Genomic DNA, 19,892 nt, shown 5'->3' on the forward strand with positions numbered 1-19,892 from the left:
AACCAAATGATTCCTAAAATTACGAAGCTACGAATATCAACTATGTTTCTTTTACTTTAAGAACATCAAACCATTTTCTTGGTATTTATTTGCAAGCTAATAATATTACTTCTAAGAACTGAAAACATAAAAATGCAAAGTCTTAAAGTTAGAGTCCTCCTCTGCCAATTTTGAAGGCGATTCTAAAGTTGTAATCCAAACCCTAAATCATCAGATCCCACCTCCTTGGCATTTTCAGACACTTATTCAACATATTAGGTATCTACTACATGGTCCTCCTCCTCCTCCTCCTCTCTCTCTCTCTCTCTCTCTCTCTCTCTCTCTCTCTCTCTCTCGTTTTTAGCTACGCAAATATGGAGCCTAGATCTCGCCACCAGGATGCACACTGCCTTTATCTCATCTGTATTCATAAAAAACTAGAACCGAACCTAACCCAAACCGTTTCGGTTAACCAGCATCATTAGTGTTCTGGCGCGATGGTTCGATGTGGGTATCAAAAAGTCCTTCACCTAGGCTTTCGAGGTAGTTTGGGCCTAAATTCGAACCAAACTAAACCGAAGTCAACCCTAATCTAAGCAATCGCCAGACTAGCAAACTATATTTATCAATTTTTGAAATTGAACCTCAATATGATTTATTAGCTTCTTCCTGAAAAATATTCGAGCGCAAGCAAAATTATCTAGGGGACTTGTTAGAATAGGTTTCAACTGTATAATTAATTAGGTCCAATATCATCTTTTATTTGGACTTTGTGGCAAGCAACTTCCAACGGACTTAGATTCTAATCTAAATTATAAAAGTGGTAGCCCTGTGTCATAAGTGGAAGTAGGAGTAGTAGGGCTCAATTAATTGAAGTTGGGAGAGACAAGGACCTAATATTTTTACAGTCCAATCATTCAGATATATAACATAAACTAACAAATTAAAGGAAAAAAGTAGACACATTCAATCCATCTTTTATTGGATAACCCCAAAATGAGCCGCACTATATCCTGTCCATGGATCATCTATTTCACCATTATTTAACTTGTCATACTTAAAACGGACCCTACACTTCTTTGGACATTAATTTGAGAAAAAAGAAAAAGAAAAAGAAGGGCGGCCTCATCCTCATAATTAGAAGTAATTTTAAATTTATTTATTTTGTAAAGATGATAATATATTTAAAGGATAAATAGTCTGAACGTCACTGAATAGAAGCAGCTCGTAGAAAGTAATTTATTGGTTGCTGTTGCTCCAAGTGCTAATGTGAGTTGACATATTCCAGTAAAAAAAAAATTAGTAAATGTTGCTAAGTCATATTGCACCCCATCAAAAGTTTTTGCTAGGGTTTCTGTAATTAGCTTTATAAGCACCCGTGCTTAACAGCATGATTACGAAACAGAAACAATTAGCCCTAAGGTGACGATAAAATAATGCAAGAAAATCTATAGTAAATAGGGCAAAAGAGGGTAACATGTACAATCAAGCAAAGTAAACTAGACAGTAAAAAAATAAATCTTAATGGGGTAAAAGCTAGTGCATATCGTGTTCATATTTCCTTGTTCTTTTTTAAGCTGGCTGGATAGCCATCAAATCAAATTCTATCCCCTTCGTTTTCAACATTTAAGGGATTAAAAGTTGCCTCGACCTTACGTGACTCTATGGCGTCTGATCATAATCAATCATCTCGACGACCTAGCCAGCTGGCAACAAATGATATTGATCAATTTGGATGAAATACTTATCCTTTATTACAGAATAGCAATCATTGAAAATATGGGAGACAAAGACTAGTCAGTTTACATGTAAATCTCTAGTTAAGAGTGAAAAAAACAGTAGAATTCCAAACGAAAATTTTCTACGCAAATAAATATGTATTTATCTTTTTGTAGACATGAATTTAGCTAAGTTGTTAGAGTGAATGTGTTCCTTACTTTTGCACTCAGAGTTTGAATCATCTTTTCATAATTTAGATTAAATTGAAGTAGAATATCGGTCATATAATAAATATATAAAAATAATATTTAAAATATCATATTTTCATACCACGTAAGTAACATAAAACGGTTGATGTGTGTGATCAATCATGTTATAACTAGTAGCTATTATCGATTGGCACAAGATGTGATCTGTCATGACAGGAAACAAGTTTTTTATTGCAGGCATAGAGTCGTATTTGAGTGTAATTGGGCTTAATTAATTTTCTCTACTCAACCCAATTTAATCTTATATATTTGCTGTCACAAGGAGAATCATCGATATCGAAAAATTCCTCAATTTCATTCCTTTTCCTTTTTTTTTTTTGTTTTGATAAACATAAGTATTTGGACTATATTCATGGACCAAGTTATGTAATTATGTGTTTGTTTTTTTAGAAAAAATAATAGTAGGATGATGATTTGAATTTGGAATATTTTTCAACATTAAAAATATCACAAACGAAGTGCTGGTTGATGGTGTAGTGGTTAATAATAACTTGTTTTTCTAAAGCCTACTTAGCAGCAGGCATGTCTTGATTAATCATCATACACTTCCACTCAGATTATGGCTAGAAACAGTCATATATCTTGATTAATCATCATGCACTAGCACTCACTTTGCTGGTTTTGCTCAAAACCCAATTGCCTTTATCTTTTTAATTCAACAACTCATACTTTCTTCTTCCCTAAACTACGCTCAATCCAAACTCCTTTGCCTCTTTTTTTTTCATCCATGATATTATTGCATGTGCTTTTTCAAAACCAAGGGCCCCAACTTTTCTTCCCCTCAAAGACCACCCAAAAATGAAGTTAACACAAACCAAAACGCAGTCCCTTTCCGTACTGAATCACACCATAGAGTACTCATAAAGCGTACGAGCACTTCTCCACTATCTTACATACCAACCCCACTCACACAAATCATCTAATCTCATCTCCATTAAAATAAATCTCCAAAGCAAAACACTTGCCTATATATAGAAAACCTCCTCTTAAATTATCATCTCTCTTAATGCTTTTTCAGGTCATCAAAAAATCAGATGAGAAAGGCAGAAAAAGAAGAAAAGAAGAAGAACAACTATGGAGAATTATGAAGTTTCAACTCGGCCTAATCTAGCTTTTCCTGTTGGCTTGGCTCTTCTTCTGTTCCTCTTGCTTAGCATCAGTGCCTTCTTCTTGTGTTGCCTCCATTGGGACAGGATTCGAGCTCTCATTTTTTCCTCTGTGGAAGACAACCCTGCAGATCAACTTCAACCAGAGTTGGATCAGAAACCTGCACTTCCTAACATGGTACATAAATTAATTTGGTATCTTTTTTTTATTTATTTTTTTTTAAATTAAGGGTTGTGATCTGATTGGTTTTTGTTTCCTTGTGTGATAGATGGCAAAGAAAAATCAGCAACAGAGCCTGCCAGTGCTGATGCCAGGAGATCAGGTGCCAAAGTTCATAGCAGTTGCTTGTCCATGCGAGCCTCCAGTTAGGGAGAAGCTCACTGTGATTGTTCAGAAGCCTGCCTATTTCTGTGATGCCGCTACTGTATATATCTAGCTGGTTACTGTAATCCCCCGACTTCAAATTTGTTTTTGCTCTTTTCGTAGAGTTCCCAAAAATTGAAAAATTGAGAAAAGGAAATAAAAGGGTATATATATTGTTGTACAATATTATTTGTTAAGAAAATAGTGCAAGCTACATATATGATGAACACAATCCTGTTATTTTTATTTTTATCTTTTTTTGATATATAACAGCCAAAACCCTTAGGTCAGATTTCAATTTTAATCCGAAAAGAAAAAGAAAAAGAAAAAGAAAGCAACAAAAATTCATCATTGTGAATTATTTGTAGCATTCGATTCATTTTAATGGATTATCTGGAAACTCATCATTGTGCTTCAAAATCACAGCATAAGATTCCCAACCAAACCAAGTTGGGGTGGCAGCAGCACCTTATCTCCTCCTCCATAATTGTTATGAATAATTACTGTCTCATCTAAACACAGCCGCATCTATATATTCTGTAATAGAATGGAATGGACAATCGTCAAGGCATTAAGGTATTAGATACTCCGGGGAAGATCTATATATACAATTCTTACAAAGGCCCAATTTTGCTACCATTGCCCCTAATATTGATGAACAAAACTTTAGAAGGAAGTTTTTATTTATTTATTTATTTAATAATTATTTTATTTTAAAGCCAAATATTAGGTGGAGAGGAAAATTTCACACAGATCTCGAGTATAGGCATAATGCTTTTGACTATTTAAACTATAGTTTCCTTGCAATTTATGGGGTTTCAGATTAATAGGATTTTCTTTTGAGGCTATTTCAACAATCTTGCTCACTCTTTAGCTCATTTAATAGATGTCTATGCAGACGTGAATGATTATTGTTATGTTTAATTTGATACAAGCGATATTAAAGATGAGAAATCGAACACAAGACCTCGAGCACATTGAATAAACACTTTTAGCTACCTGATTTACTAATACCTTACCACATAAATGGCAATATATTACACTACTACTATTCTTGTCATCAATATATATATGTTGTTGTGGTAGAAGCACCAAGCCATCAACATAAATGGCAATATATGTTGTTCCTCACAGTTAACTGGAATATGTCTAGAGTACTAGGAGCAGACAAATCTAGTATCAACAAATTGGGTTGTTTATGAAGAAGTATTTGGCAACCTCACAACCCAAAGCCTCAAATGCACCTAATGCCTCTCACTCAATGAACAGTTAATCACACTCACAACCAAATAGGAATAACAAACGATGTGACTCTCTCGCATGATTCCAAATGGCTACCTCCACCCAAACAAAGATATAGTTTTCTCCCTAACCAAATGCCGTGGCTACCAACAACTCCTTACCACGTATTTGCAAAACAAAGAGGCTTACGGAGGAGGACAAGACAAAACCTGAGCAAATACCTCTTAGATGACCAGCTTAAAATGATCCATTTCATATTGGACCCAAACCACGTAGAAAGTCCAATAACAATCAAACCATTATGGACAAACCTTTCGGTTAACAAACACCAATAAGAGACTTGAATCTCTAAGACTTTGACCAATTATAATTTTCTGTGTTATTAGATTCAATGTGATTGTTTACACTACAACATCTCTAATGTCTGCTCTGTACTTTACTATGAACCAGATCGATTGTCCAATTAATGACAAAGTTGAAGAAAAAAAATGTGTAATACATCATCTGGAACATGATGCTTACTACGTAAGAGTTCTAGAAGTAAAAAAATTAAGGTAAAGTTTGTACATCGATCCAAGAACCTTGTGAGTTTGGAATGCTTAGAAAATTTTAATTTGTATCGTTATGATTAATTTTTGTCAAAGAGACAAATTTTAATTGCAATATTTTTTAGAACGTTTTGGAGGTGACGGAGTTTTCCCCTCTACTCTTCTTTAGAGGTGCACACCAACTGTTTGAGGAAATGCCTAAGTGAAGCTTATGTTTTGGCAAATGTGTTGTTGTATGCATCGTCTTTTTTATTTATTTAAAGTTTTGGTCAAAAAGACGTCGTTTTGGACCAAACTCTCAAAAAATGAAAACAATATGAAGCCTTACCCTCCACTCCATGGAACATGAGCAATAAGAGGAGTCCTAGATCCACTCTACTCCATTACATTGTTTTGATTTGTTTGTTTAATTGATAATTTGATATATATATATATATATACATTTTGATGATATTAATTGATATTGATTTTTGTTTGATTAATTGATATTAATTTTCATTAAATTAATTGATAATTTAATATTACCCCTCTCCTAAAAAATTTATAAATACGCCAACTTACCCTAATATGAATACCTGATTTCACCCTTGCAGAGTTCGTGCATCCTACAGATATAGACCCGATGGGTCTGCATTGGGGTTGAGAGGCTAGCTTATATATAAAAGAAGAACATTAAGACTGTTGAAAAATTAGAATAATTAAAAAATTAAAACTAAAATAAGAAAAAACATGAAGTTGGTGCTTCCTCATTTTCACGGAAAGGAATCATTGAAAATTGTGATGTGTTCATGTTGTGGCTACTGCCGGCAATTATATCTTAGAAGTAGCTTTCAGAATCTCTCATACAGCACACGTGGGCTAAGGCTCTTCCGGTGGAAAAGGGTCCAGGGTCCTTCGACCAAAAAGAAAAGGAAAACAAAGGGTCCAGGGTCCATGACCAAGGGCCGTGACCTTTGAACTCATTGCAAGAGTCACAGGCATGTCACGTGGCTCACATTTGGTTTTCAATGGACTGCCTGCCCATCTTGAAACATAGAAACAAGTCCTTTCTTTTACCACGCCCAAAAAACCTTCTCTGGACACCCAGGATTTTTCTAATGACAAATTATATATATATTTTGTCAAAATTACTAAAAGGGCTTGATGAACTTTTTGATAAGGTTCTCAATTTGCCTACACACCCAAGCATGGGATGGTGTGGCTAGCCACAAGGCGCCACCATGATTCCGAAACACAATCACTAAACCGCTTCATTCTACATCAAGCACTCAAAACCATCATATCCAATATTTACCTAAATAAACACAAATATAACATAACGGAGAGCTTATGAATAATTGTAATCTTACAAGGGAATTTAAATTATTGAGTTGTCGCAATTAAATTACAAAATTTTTATTGTTTGTCTTATAATTGCTACAGAAAAAGTGGTTACTTTTGCTGGCACGAAATCTTTGCTCGTGGGGAAATACCTTGAGTGGTCATCTAAAAATGTTTGGGTTTATTTATACAGCTCTTTTTGTTAAATTTGGAGTAATTATGTTAGATTTATGGTAGTAGATAGATATATAAAGCGAGGGCTATGCCAACATGGTCTAGTTCAGTGGAAAATGACCTTAATTTGCTGACCAATGACCTCAGGTTTGAAAACTCATGTCACCTTAATAATGTGAGTGTGTAAGAGACCCCCCTTCCCTCTATAGTTTAGACTATTGTTTGTACTAAAAAAAACAATAAATAAATAAATAGAGTGAGTGCTATTTTAGAGATATTGTAAAGTCACTCCCATAAGAAATTAATGTGTTGTGGAGTTGGATCAGTCCAAGTCAGCTGGAAAACGATTATATCTAGTGTGCAGGCCCACAAGGCCTCCTGAGAATCTCGTTTGTCAAAGTGGTTTCATTGCTTTGCACCAAATTGGGACCATCGCTTGTGGCCGGAGACCGGCCGTGCACCATGTAAATGGCAGCATCCCGCAATATCCGTCCAGAAAACGATGTCTGTTGCACTTTCTCATTTGTTCGATTTATTTTACTTGCAATTACAATTGCACATGTATATTTTTTTACTTTTTCTTTCTCTATTTATTACCCTCATTCTTTTTATTAATGAAGATCGTGAATTACATCTTGAGAAATTCTTATGCAAGCCTGAGAAGTAGGCATTACCCAAAGAAATCGCCAAAGCTCTACAGTCACTATCTTTAGGAACATGTTATGTATTTGAGTATCCAGCTTTCTTCTTGTTCATTTTCTCCTTTCATATCGGACAACTTTTTTTTTCCAATGATCTTTAGAACCACACTCGAAGCAACTCGATCTATCGCTTAAATTTTGATTTCCCCTTGTTACCTTGTTTGCTATTTCGCTTATTTGGCTGACCCCTCTCATCATAACACTTAGCATAGACCTCTCCACCATGAGAACTTTCGCCCATTGACTGATTCATGAGAGATGATATCATCTCTAGCACAGGATATTCGTACGAACCAATAAGTCGGGATCCAAATCCATCCACCTTTAAAAAACCAAACCCAACTAGGAATCCAATTCTGAGCACCATTCTTTTGTGTGGAGTATGCCCCAACCTTAGTATATACTAGCTTTTTTTATTCTTTTTTTCCCATAATCTATTACACACACCAACAATTTAATTTCTTGGACAATTCTATATACCTGCAGTCGCTTATAGCCAGATAATATCAGTCCATCCATTGCTTTTTTTATACAAATGAAATTCAGAAAAGGTAAATGAAACCTAGAATCTCCAGTACATATGTAAATACTCGTAACTGTTTGATCTACAAGTTCCTTACCGATCCATCCGTTGCTTTTAAAAAAAAGTTTTCAAATCACAATAAGGCAATGCGTAGGGTGACAATGTCTGCTTCCCATGGCACATTGCCGTGAAATTTGAGGGAGTAGTTAATGTGCTTTGCAGGCCTGGCTGGCTATTCTATTCGTAGGCATAGCCACTGTTGGCCTAGCTAGCTAGCTGCAAATATAAAACCAATACCTTGGCCATTGCAAATGTTTCAGTGGCCAGTCAACCGCAGATGGTGGCGTCTTGATGGCGTATGCAAGACAAGCTTGGGAATTGGTATGCTGCTGATGATGATCATGATTTATGATGCTGTTCTCATGCATGATGAGAAATTCAATTATTTACTTAATAATATATTTTCATAATAAAATAAACAAATAAATAAAAATGCGAAATTGCATAATGGGTTTAGGAACAAAGCGTGCAAAGGTGGTGCTGGCAGTTAATGATTGTAGGGAGAGATCTCCCCTCTCCTTAACATATTAAAATATCCTCTATCCATAAACCCTCCTCTCTCTTTTTTTGTTCTCCATTTACAAATGTGACAAAAAAATACAAGCATGCATGTGTATCACACTCTCTAACCTCATCAAAATCCCATTATTTATCAATGCACTCAAAATTTGAGGTTCGATTTTTCCCTCTCCTAACATGACCCAAGTATTGGATTTGTAGCGGATATTTGTTGTGTTAACGAGCGTATACAATTTCCCCGAGTCTAACATAGTCCTCATCAGTTCTGATGAAAAGCATCACAGCCGTTCACTCAGCGCTCTCGCAATTGATTGGACAGTGAGTTGCATGCGGCAGAGGGTGCGTGTGGGAGAAAAACAGCAGGTTGAGGAATCGGTGGTGAAGAAAGGAAGTTATGTGTCGCGTTCTGAGGCCGGCAGGCCAAAAATAAAAGCCGCTTTCTTGTCCCCCAACACATCATATCGTTTGGCCCTGTTTTTCTTTGTCCCCCTCTTAATCTCACTACATGCATTGCTCCCTACGTAACTTACACTCAATCAATACCCCTCCTCCTCTTTTTTAATTTTTTAAAATTATTTACTTTTTAAAATAATTCACTTCAGCCCATTGTTTTATTTTTTAGTTCTTTATATTTACATGCTTGAGGTTTTTGTTGTTTTCATAAAATTACTTGTGGTTTTGGAAATTACGCTAGCATTCTATGAAGTTTTGGAAATTACACTAATATTCTATGAGGTTTTAAATTGTTTTCACAAAACTCATTCTGTTAATTTTTTATTGGAAATGTGCTCATGTAATTTATTTTATAAAGCTTCTTCAAGTGACAAAATTAACATCAATGACTAGACCTCAAGAGCATAATAAGTGTTTATACCATACTTGACCATGCCCCTTGGGCAAGGACAAGACAAGGAAAATGGCACCCGACCAAAGTTATTCATTAACTAACCTAACGACCAGGGTATATGCCTGTCTTAGGCAGGAGGACTAGCCCTCAGCCAGCCCACTTGTCGAGCCACTTAAGAAAGGCATATGTCGTGCCACTTAAATAGGACGCTCATCCTAATGCACCAGGTAATACTATTTTCACACATGCATTGTTACTTTATCAAAATATCTCTATACATAACACTTGTGTTAACTTAAGAATCGGACAGTCTTCGACCAATACCACATTGGTGTTTAGGGTTTCACCTTTTTGTTCTTTCGTTACATATTAGTCCCCACATGTCGTAAGACGCCCTCGACTGAAGGCTAGAGAACTTCAAAATTGAATCAATTTTGTACATCAACACTATGAATCTAATATTTTATGTTAACTTTGTTAATTTTGGATGGAAATTAACATATTGAGTTTTACGAAAACAATTTGAAACTTCATAAGGTGTTAATATAGTTTTTGAAATTTTAAAGACTTTTGAGAATAAAGTCAAAACCTCAGAGGCTATTAATAAAAATATTTGTTTTTCCCAATATTCTCTACGCATATGCAAATACAAAATTATTGAATACAATTCCCTCTCCAATGCCAAACCACCTTCACAAAGGCATCAAGTTGTATGTACCAAATATAGGAAATCATGATGGGATTTTTCCTAATTTGCCCTTCTAATGCATGGTGGGCCCCGGTTGTGTGCATAGAGCGCATGTGAGATGCAGTGTGTGGGATCCATTCAAAGTCATGCATGTGAATGTTGGGGGGTGTTTTTGGGACTGAAATAGGGATTTGCATGTAACATGGTTCAATCAGAAGGGGAATCTCTTCCCTGTTTGGAATAGGGAGAGTAATGAGTGCGGTGGTTGAATTATGAAATTTTTGGCTACACATGAAAGGTGATTGTGATTTCCTTTGTATTTCACAATCACTATGTTGCCATGTTTAGTGGTAATTATCTTCTTAGTTTTGTTTGTGTATAATTAGAAAGATCACAAACACATAATCGAGTTGCACATGATGTGTATTGTGTGTACGCTATGTATGCGTAATTTGACAAGAATTATGATATGAACTATGAAGGATAAGATAATGATGTGAAATAATCACGAAAAATAAAATTTTAATAAAATAAGAAATTATTATTGGCATTCTAAGAAGGTCCTATCTGCATTATAAAGAATAAAAAAAGTCTTAATTAGTAAATTAATTCTCAGGTTCAAACCCCATATCACACCTAATTTCTTTTTATATACTTCTCTTTCATGTTTTTACAAACAGAAGATGAGGAATGCATGACGACGACTTATGCCAATAACACTTTCATATTTTTTTTATAACTAATTATTAAATTATGGATTTTTTTATATCTCTAGGAAGGGCGGATGGCCTCCCGTATTTCGAAATTGGAAGGCAGTATGATTACATCCCCCATTCACAAAAAATAAAAGCCGAAACATAGTTTATTGGGCAAAACTGTCTTTTCTACGTTTAATGAAAGAATAGGAATCACTGCCCAGAAATTGTAGGACAGTATGATTCCCATATGGTTTTAGGGCAGGACATAAATAAAATAAAAAAATTAATTAATTAATAAAACAAAAAACAAAAAGATTCCCATATGAAAGAAGTTATCTAGAACAAAGATGGGAAAACGACCATTTAGGGCAGTGGATATGGGACACGTCCTTAGTTTTTGAGTTTTTGATTGATGGGAAAAGGAGGTGAAAAGAAGAATTTGCCCCTGGGTAGGGACATAGTGGGCGTCCAAATATACTATCCACAAAAGTGCTTGTGCCAGTCGTGAAATGCACTAAAAAAATCCAAAATTGATTTCAGGTAATCCATATCCGTGTATGCAGTCGCAGTTGCTGCTGTGTAATTGTTAAAAACAATGTGGCTCCTCCTCACGGAATATTGCTTTATTTAGGACCATACGATGATAGGATGCTATGATCTGATGGCTTACCAAATTCTCATCCCATCATGTATCTGGATTCAGCTTCAGGATTGCCGGTTTGAAATTCAAACTTAAGATATCTTTCGACATTGTAAAAGAAAATCACTAAATTAAATGCTAATTGATACAAAACTAATTTATAACGATTTGATTTAACTTTTTCTCAATGCAATAGATAAAGACAACCTAACTTCTTTTTTCTTTCTGATAATTTATAAGTGGAGATTGGAGAGAGTCAAATAGGAATTGCTCTGGCATTGAAGTTATAATCACTTGAGACAATCACATACTAACTAACGATTTTTGTTGTTGTTGTCATTTTGCCTTTAACTTTAAATCCTTTAAAATATATTATATTCTTTCTATAAAATAAAATTTTTGAAGTCAAACATAGAAGAAAAAAGAAAAGTAGGTATTTTTAAAACACATTTAACTCAAAACAATCTCATATATTTTGTGTTTTGCTTGAGGCCTCATAACAACAACATAGTGAATCATATGTTATAGAATTAAAACAATCTTATCAACGGAACGAAGTCTAATTTAGTAAAAATGATTTTGATTTGCAGATTAATGATCTTAAGTTCGAACTCCCATGACACATTGGTAGTGTATGTGTGTGAGAAACTTCATCCCTGTTGTTGTTTAAGTCATTTTCATAGTTATATTTATTTTATATACTGTTGGAAGATATTTCAAGTTCAAAGCTTCGTTCTTATTTAATAAAAAAACTTATCTTTCTAATATTGAGGTTCCAAATTCGATTCAATTCTTACGTTTATTGAAAAAAAACTTATCCATGGAAAAATTACGTACTTATACCATTTTATTCGTACTAACATAATTATAAACAATAAACAGGAACAAGATACAGATTTGGTGAGTGAAAAGAGGAATAAAATATAAAACCTAACTGAGCCAAGAAATAAAGAAAAACAAACCAAAAGGGGCCCAAGAAAAAGGAGGAGAAAAAAAAAACTTTTTAACTTTTTTTGGGAGACACTTTGTTTTATTAAAGTGGCTATTTTAATGCATTTTTTGTTGTTGGTCTGAATGGTTATTTTAATGCATAGAGGTTCCCTTTGGACAGCAAATTAAGCTTCTGTAACCTTGTGCCGTATGGAGGGTCCTTAGCTCTCTCTCTCTCACTCTCAGCTTCTTGTCAGCTAAATCAAAGACCTCTTCTTCAATCACAAATTTGCTTGCTTTCTTTTCTGCTTTTCCAGTCGTTTCTCATTTTCTTCAGCCACTGATCCACCCAATCTTTTCAGGTAAACTCCCCTTAGTCTCCAATCAGCTCCTCTACTTCACTTGCAATATTCAATCAGATTTGCTTCTGTTTTCTTTTTTCGTTTTGAATTTTTTTGGTTTCTGGGTAATCTTCACTTTCAGTGACAGTGGTTTTTCTTCTTTTTTGTTTTGGTTTCAGCTCTCTCTTCCTTTCTTCTGCCCTGGTTTTTGGTAGCTCGGACTTTGAAGGGAAGGAACTGAAGGTAACTTTGGGTTTTAATCTTACTCTTTTTGCACAATGAGTAGTTTAGTTTCCAGATTTTATGGCTTTTTTTCTTGTTCTCCCTAGTCTCACAAAATGCACGGATTTAGTTTTAATGGTTATAATTTTGTTTAGTTTCTCTGTATCACTTTTCAGCAAAGCATAAATATTTGGTTTTATTTTCTTTTTGTGTATGCTCTGAGTTTTTTTTTTTTCTTTTTTGTGTGGTGAATTTCTTGGTCTTTATTGCTGGGTCTCTCTCAGTTTTTTTTTTAAAATTTTTGTTTGGCTCCCGTAAAAGTAACTCGTATTAATTTTTTTATTTACGTGCATTTAATTTTACATTAGAAGTGGTTCATTTTGTGTCTCTTTTGCTAGGTTTGGGTTTTGCTTGAATAATTTTTTTTTCTTTTCTCCAACAGAACCCTTTTATAAATGGAACACAGAGTCAAGGCTCATAAATTTGAAGCCATCTTCATTTAAGTTCTAAAACCGTTTGGTCCTGAAATCTGTCAAACCCACCATCTTTTTTTATTTGTTTATTTAAAATTTATGTTTTCCTCTCATACGACTGTGATTTGGCCTTTTGAATCTGTATAGAGGTGATGATTGCAACTTGATTAGCAGATTAGTCTTAAATTTTTTCCAGTTCTCTGACCTGAAATAAATTCTATGCTGAGGTGGTAATATTTCAGTCTATTTATTAAATATGTAATCCTTTTACCAGGGATGTAAAGATTGACGAAACCTCAAGCTTCACGATCTTTATTTAATTTATTGTATCCACTGCTTAATTGTGATCTGAGAATATACTGAAATTTCCATTGTAATTAATTTTTTTTTGGCTTTTTGCTTGTAACATGGTTCTAAGGCACAAAACAAGATTATTTTTATTTTAAGGGACACTTGATTAAGTCAGGGAAGTTTCAAGTTGAATCTTTTGGCTGCCTCTACTGGATTTGTTTTCTCATTAAGGGTAGACAGCTGTTGTTGAATGCATTATTTTTTGCTTCGTCCATTTTTTAAGATTCTGGGTTCTTTTATGTTTTATTGGTGTTTTCTGAAGCTTTAACGTTTAGCAGGCTTCAAATATAATTTGGAGGGTTGTTCATTGTGAATTGTGATGTCACCACCGCTGCTTGGTGTTGGGGAGGAGGAAGAGGGTCACAGTGATGTTACATTATTATCTTCCTCGGTTTCTATGGAGAGTGTATGCCACAATAGCTCGGAATTGAAGGAGCGAAATTACATGGGATTATCCGATTGCTCTTCGGTAGACAGTTCAAAAGTCTCTACTGTCTCTGGTGGAAGTAAAAATAGTCTGAATCTGAAGGCTACAGACCTTAGACTTGGGCTTCCTGGATCCCAGTCTCCTGAGAGAGACTCAGAACTGAGGCTAATCTCCACTCAACTTGATGAGAAACCCCTATTCCCGTTGCATCCTATAATGGATGGCAACTACTCTTCATTGCAGAAAACAGTTGTTTCAGGCAACAAGAGAGGTTTCTCTGATGCTATGGATGGGTTCTTGGAGGTAAAAACAACTTCTTTGTATGAAAGAGAATTGGATCTGTTTATTTATTTCAGGATCACGTCAGGCTTTACAACGGCCATATTTGTGATGCAGGGGAAATATGCTAATTCAGAGGTAAACTTGTTGCTGTCACCCAGGACTTCTCCAAACTTGGGATTGAAAACTGGTTCTGGACTTGAGAACCTTGCGACTCAACCAGCCAAAACAAAAGAGGTTGCATCAGCAAAGATGGTACAAGAGAGGCCCCATGCTGTCAATGAAACCAGACCGAATCATAATGGATCTGGAAATAGTACTAGCAGTGCACCTGCTACCAAGTAAGTGATTCAAAAAGTTTATCTGTAGCATTGAATATTGTTTTTGGCCATGGCTTCTGCCTTAACAAAGAAAATGGAGTCTCAGCTTCCTTGTATGTTAGGGCACAGGTTGTGGGTTGGCCACCTATAAGATCATTTAGGAGGCAAACTCTGGCCACTACATCAAAGAACACTGAGGAAGTAGAGGGAAAATCAGGGCCTGGTGCTTTGTTTGTCAAGGTCAGCTTGGATGGTGCTCCTTATTTGAGGAAAGTAGATTTGAAAAATTACTCTGCATACCAGGAACTTTCTTCTGCTCTGGAAAAGATGTTCAGTTGTTTTACCATAGGTGAGTTATTGCAAAGATTCAATTGTTATACAAATGCCTTAGTTTATTTGTTTATAGTTATGTAATTTATGCTGAATTCTGAGTTTAACTTCCAAAGCTGCTGCATTTGCATGGATCCAGTTACTGCTCTGTTGGTATGATTTCAGGTCAATATGGATCTCATGGAGCTCCAGGCAGAGAGATTAGCGAAAGCAAGCTGAAAGATTTGCTTCATGGCTCAGAATATGTTCTAACTTACGAGGACAAAGATGGTGACTGGATGCTTGTGGGTGATGTCCCTTGGAAGTAAGTTGTCATTCACTTGCACATATGTTTCTCTACTAATTGCTCTTTTCTATGTACACAATTGACTTACTGTTGATACAAAATCGGAAAAACTGTCACATCTTATGCATAGACCAATATCAGAGTTACAATTAGTATTAAGTTGCAGAGCTGGTTATGTGCTATTTTGGCTATAATATACAAGCTGAATTGATTTTTAAATTCTGCAAAGTCAATGAAGTGGTGATTTTTCATGGATGGTTGTTAGGTATCTTGCATGGGTTGTGTGTATGAGCTTCATATATAGCATGCAGGTCATTTAGTGAAAGTACATTATGCAAAGAATTGCCCAAGACCTCAGTGATTTCAAAGTTTGCATTTAAGTTATTCTATTGGAACCTTAGATCACGGCCATCATCTTCGTATTAACTTGGATGGCTTGAACTTGAAAAACATGTGAAAATTTGATGAACGTGCGAGTGATGAAGACAAATGTGATATTGTAATGTGTAAACCATAGAACTTGATATTAGTCATGTGTATGTACACAAAGGGAGACTCTTGTTCAGAAATGAGAGAGAGAGAGAGAGAGAGAGAGAGAGAGAGAGAGAGAGAGAGATGTGATCTGTTTTCTTTTATCAGGATTACACTGCTTCAACATCTGGGCATCATGGGATCTGTTTTCTTTTATTAGCACTGACCTCTGATGTCGCAAAATATGGGTATCATGGTTGGTGTGCTTTAATTTTCTGCCATAGGCTGATATGTTACTATGTGTCAATGTCCATTTAATTGCTATCTTGCATCAGGTCATATTGCTTCAGTGAAGTTAATATGTAGTGTTCTGAATTTTGAATACGTTCCAAGGCATTTTATATTTTAATATTAAAATCTGATTGCAAATTTGGACTTTGGCAGCATGTTCATTGATACCTGCAAAAGGATGAGAATTATGAAGAGCTCAGACGCCATTGGCCTAGGTGAGTATATTATATGTTCCGTTGATTCCTTTAATTATGATCTATTACAGGATTAAAACAGCTTTTCCTCCCACAATTGATTTACGTACTCTACTGCTTTTACTCCAGCTATAATCCCATAGATAACGTATCTTATCAAGGAGTTGTAGTTTTATCTAACTTTTGAACTTTACGTTGTCAGGATTGCGATAATAGAACTAGTTAGGTGGTGATTATGATGTATGCCATTAGTAAATAAATAAATTGAACAAATAATCAGACCTGAAGTTTTACATTATTGGGAAATGCTAGCTACCTTCCCCTCTTGCCTTCCCTTTTTTTCCTTTCTCATTCATTGTGTCACGTGTATTCCAATCACACATAAATCTAAGTATTTAATGTGTTCCAAAATTCTTTGTTCTCTTTACAAGCAAAATATTAGTACTTTGCATTAAATACATAGATTTATGTGTGAGTGTAATACACGTGGCACAAAATGAATGGGGAAGGCAAGAATGAGAAGGCAAGAGGGAAAGCAGCTAGCACTCCCCTTTTACTACAGTACGAGGACATCACAGCAATTTGCACTTCTTTTCAGATATTTGTGTTTTTTTTTAAGAATTGGGAAGTAGGGGGTTATGTAAGGGTTGCCTGTGGGTTGGGCCAGACCATGCCATGTGGGCCTGCTGATAGGAATCTATTAGCTGTTACCTCTTCTTGCCTAGTAGCAGTAGTGCTAGGCTGTTCTTCTCTTTGTAGTTGGGAGACCTGGAAGCCCGCCTTAGACAGGGCAAGTGGATTGCATCTGGCTCAGGCTCCTATTATGAGGGTTGAGTTGGGTGGCCCACTAACGAGTTCGGGTTAGGTAAAGTCTACATGGCTAGCTGGCAGCAGTTTTTCTAATGAGGCTAACTCACATTTGCACGTAACTTTGCTTAGTCTAAGTTTGATAATTACCCACAATTATATAAATTAAAAAAAAAAAATAAAGAATCAAAATAAAAATAAGGGAGCCATAGTAAAGAAATGTATGTATTGCTGTGTGAAAATGTTTTTCTAGACCTTTTGCTCTAATTCAATTCATAATTTGGGTCCTGAAGTTTGCTAAAATCAATTCCTGACATGTCCAGGTTCCTTCTGTCATTGTTATGAATGATAAACTGTTAGGGTTTCTTTGCTAAACATCCGACTATGAGACGGTGAAATTTACATGCATATTGGATCGTAGTTGAGATTTGATTCTAGAATGGGGGGATCATGTTTCCTAAATTACAAAATTAATACTAAATATTCTCGTTGTCATATGGTCCATGTTCAAACTTATTATAGTTTCGTTCCACAAAATCTTTATTCTGGTTACGTTGACTTAGCATATGCATATTCCTTCTTGGCTCAAGTCTAGTTATAATCAAGGTTGATTCTTAAGAGATTTTATTTGTTTATACATCTGTCCGTTTGTTTATTTGTCTATGTGTTTATTTGCTTTGGTTTTATATGCAGCTCCAAGGTCCATGGAGAAGTGCAGGAACAGGAACTAGCCAGTAAAATGCATTGTGATGCCTTCCATCTAGCAGTCTATGAATTTGGAATGAAGGCAAGGCCTACAACCGCAGCAACCAGATAATCTGGAGTGCAAGGATTTGTTGAGTGGGGCTGGATGGGACATCACGGGTGGCTGCTTTACTATATTATTACTACAGCTGTGTTTTTTTTTGGTTTTCCATGGATTCATGTTTTTGTGATTTCTATTTCTAACTTGTCGACGTTCTTAAAACTACTGAAACTCAAAACCTTTGTATCTGGACGTAACCTCTGCAGTTCTATGTGCACAGGTTCCTGTTCCCATACAGGATCCTTAAGTTTGTAAAGTGCCAATTGTTTGTGAACCTCGTTATGTATGTGCGGGTGATCTAGGATCTCCAAGAGTTCATTCTGGCTGATTTCTCATTCTGTTCTTTGTGCCTCCATGTGTTCCATCACTTATCTGAGACCACTTATATTATTCAACTTTTGACTCGGTTCTCAGAATGGTGTATTTATCTCAAATTTAAGGTTTCAAATAGTAGAAGTGAGAATGCATTGTGAAAATGTTAGTTGCGAGCAGGCAATAATATTACAAGGCCGAATTCTGGAACTGGCCGATGGCCGGGTTGGATGACCTAATTATTAAGCAGTTTGCGGGGTCTATAGTTGTTGCAACTTTGTGCTTGCATAAGAACAGAGCTGTTTGTTGGGAGGTCTTGTTAGGAGTTCCTTCAATCAAAGGTCACTTCACTGAAGGGCATCTTCATCTTCAGAGCTGCATTTATTTCTTTTTAAATGTATTTATTCTGTATCTTATGGTGCAAATGGGGACAATGGCCCAAAACCAAACAACTAGCCATGAATTCTCCTGGGCCTAGAGGGCCTACATAAATTCTCAAACTCATGTTTTGTTGAAGGAAAAAAAAAAAAAAAAAAAAAGATAGATAGGTGCACAAGAGAAGCATACAGAGAAATTATTTTATAATATAATACGATTACGTGGTATAACTTTTTTTACGTGTTAGATTATTCAGTCAACAAGCTTTTATGGGCGATGCATGCATCGAGTCAACAAATAAGTCGTATAATTGATGAAGTGGGCCCCTTATACCATTTCTTGTATTATCTTAGAATATATTATATCTCTTATCTGACATAATCTTTGCCTTCTTGAAATTCGTTTCAGCTGAGTAGATCTTTGTTCCTCTTCTATATATCATGACCAAATTAAAAGATCATTTATCTGGACTTCTGGCTGGTACACCAGAAAGAAGCCCACAAAATATATTTGTTTGGCAAACCCACACTTGATCCATAAATGATTCATATAATGATGTGACACATGCTTTTTCAGTGACAACTTGAAATAAAACATTAATATAATACACATAAATTAATTTTTAATTAATTTCAGGCGAATATTTTTCATGGGCTGTATGTAATATTGTTCGAAGTACCCAATTGAAGTTCGAGTGGTTAAAAATATTTATTCTTCTGATATCCTAGGTCTGATTGTCTTCTTCTTTAATATTGCTTGCAAATTGACATCCTCAATCTGTCCTTTTTCTCTGAATATTTTGGCAATCCTTCTGCCACTAAATTCACATCTGCAGGGAAATCAAAACCCATTACCTGCCTCCAAATCTATGCCCATTCGTTCAATTACTAATGCAAAAAATGAACGCACCCATTTTAGCAAGAACAGAAAAACTCGACTTGTCAATGTCAATATAGTCAAAAAAGTAAAGGTGACAACATGAGAGGAGCTTGGAAATTTTGGCATGCATGACAACATGAAATCCAAGATATCAGCTGATCTCATCTGATCTATATAGAAAAGAGTAGTGTTGACTAAATAAATGAATTTGAGATGTAACATCATGTGAATATGCATGCAAATATATTCTTTTGGTCCTCCTGTTCCTATAAAATATATTATATGGGGGGAGTTGGAGTGGTTAGCAAATGTTAGGTGGAGGAATTAAGTTCAACAAAGAGAGACGAATTCTATTTTAAAAATATTTTGGTCTCAATTATCATGATTTTTAATTTAATT

At 35.4% G+C, this 19,892-nt stretch overlaps 2 protein-coding genes across 4 annotated transcripts; both read left to right on the forward strand.

Moving 5' to 3' along the window:
- LOC18790877 (auxin-responsive protein IAA8) lies at positions 320-18,319 on the forward strand. 3 transcript variants are annotated; one of them, XM_020555722.1, is made up of 8 exons: positions 320-335; positions 12,553-12,689; positions 12,848-12,911; positions 13,993-14,761; positions 14,863-15,089; positions 15,236-15,374; positions 16,272-16,333; positions 17,813-18,319. In XM_020555722.1, exons 4-8 carry the CDS (start codon positions 14,034-14,036, stop codon positions 17,848-17,850), a joined length of 1,194 nt encoding a protein of 397 aa, XP_020411311.1. In that variant the 5' UTR covers positions 320-335; positions 12,553-12,689; positions 12,848-12,911; positions 13,993-14,033; the 3' UTR covers positions 17,851-18,319. The 3 variants fall into 3 exon arrangements, with proteins under 3 accessions (XP_020411311.1, XP_007225727.1, XP_007225726.1); XM_007225664.2 differs by lacking the exon at positions 320-335 and having other exon boundaries at positions 12,462-12,689; positions 13,993-14,444; positions 14,538-14,761; XM_007225665.2 differs by lacking the exon at positions 320-335 and having other exon boundaries at positions 12,461-12,689; positions 13,990-14,761.
- LOC18788447 (uncharacterized protein At5g65660) lies at positions 2,806-3,681 on the forward strand. The gene is made up of 2 exons (XM_007227228.2): positions 2,806-3,251; positions 3,343-3,681. Exons 1-2 carry the CDS (start codon positions 3,042-3,044, stop codon positions 3,508-3,510), a joined length of 378 nt encoding a protein of 125 aa, XP_007227290.1. The 5' UTR covers positions 2,806-3,041; the 3' UTR covers positions 3,511-3,681.

The sequence above is a fragment of the Prunus persica genome, chromosome G1 (genome assembly GCF_000346465.2).
Source record: "Prunus persica cultivar Lovell chromosome G1, Prunus_persica_NCBIv2, whole genome shotgun sequence".
Lineage (NCBI taxonomy): Eukaryota > Viridiplantae > Streptophyta > Magnoliopsida > Rosales > Rosaceae > Prunus > Prunus persica.

Excerpts from the sequence above, each read along its gene's own strand:
- LOC18790877 (XM_020555722.1), top strand. The coding sequence starts at position 14,034 with ATGTCACCACCGCTGCTTGGTGTTGGGGAGGAGGAAGAGGGTCACAGT. Across the intron at positions 15,090-15,235 it reads GTTCAGTTGTTTTACCATAG|GTCAATATGGATCTCATGGA; the intron begins GTGAGTTATTGC and ends GTATGATTTCAG. Across the intron at positions 15,375-16,271 it reads GTGGGTGATGTCCCTTGGAA|CATGTTCATTGATACCTGCA; the intron begins GTAAGTTGTCAT and ends GGACTTTGGCAG.
- LOC18788447 (XM_007227228.2), top strand. The coding sequence starts at position 3,042 with ATGGAGAATTATGAAGTTTCAACTCGGCCTAATCTAGCTTTTCCTGTT. Across the intron at positions 3,252-3,342 it reads AACCTGCACTTCCTAACATG|ATGGCAAAGAAAAATCAGCA; the intron begins GTACATAAATTA and ends CTTGTGTGATAG.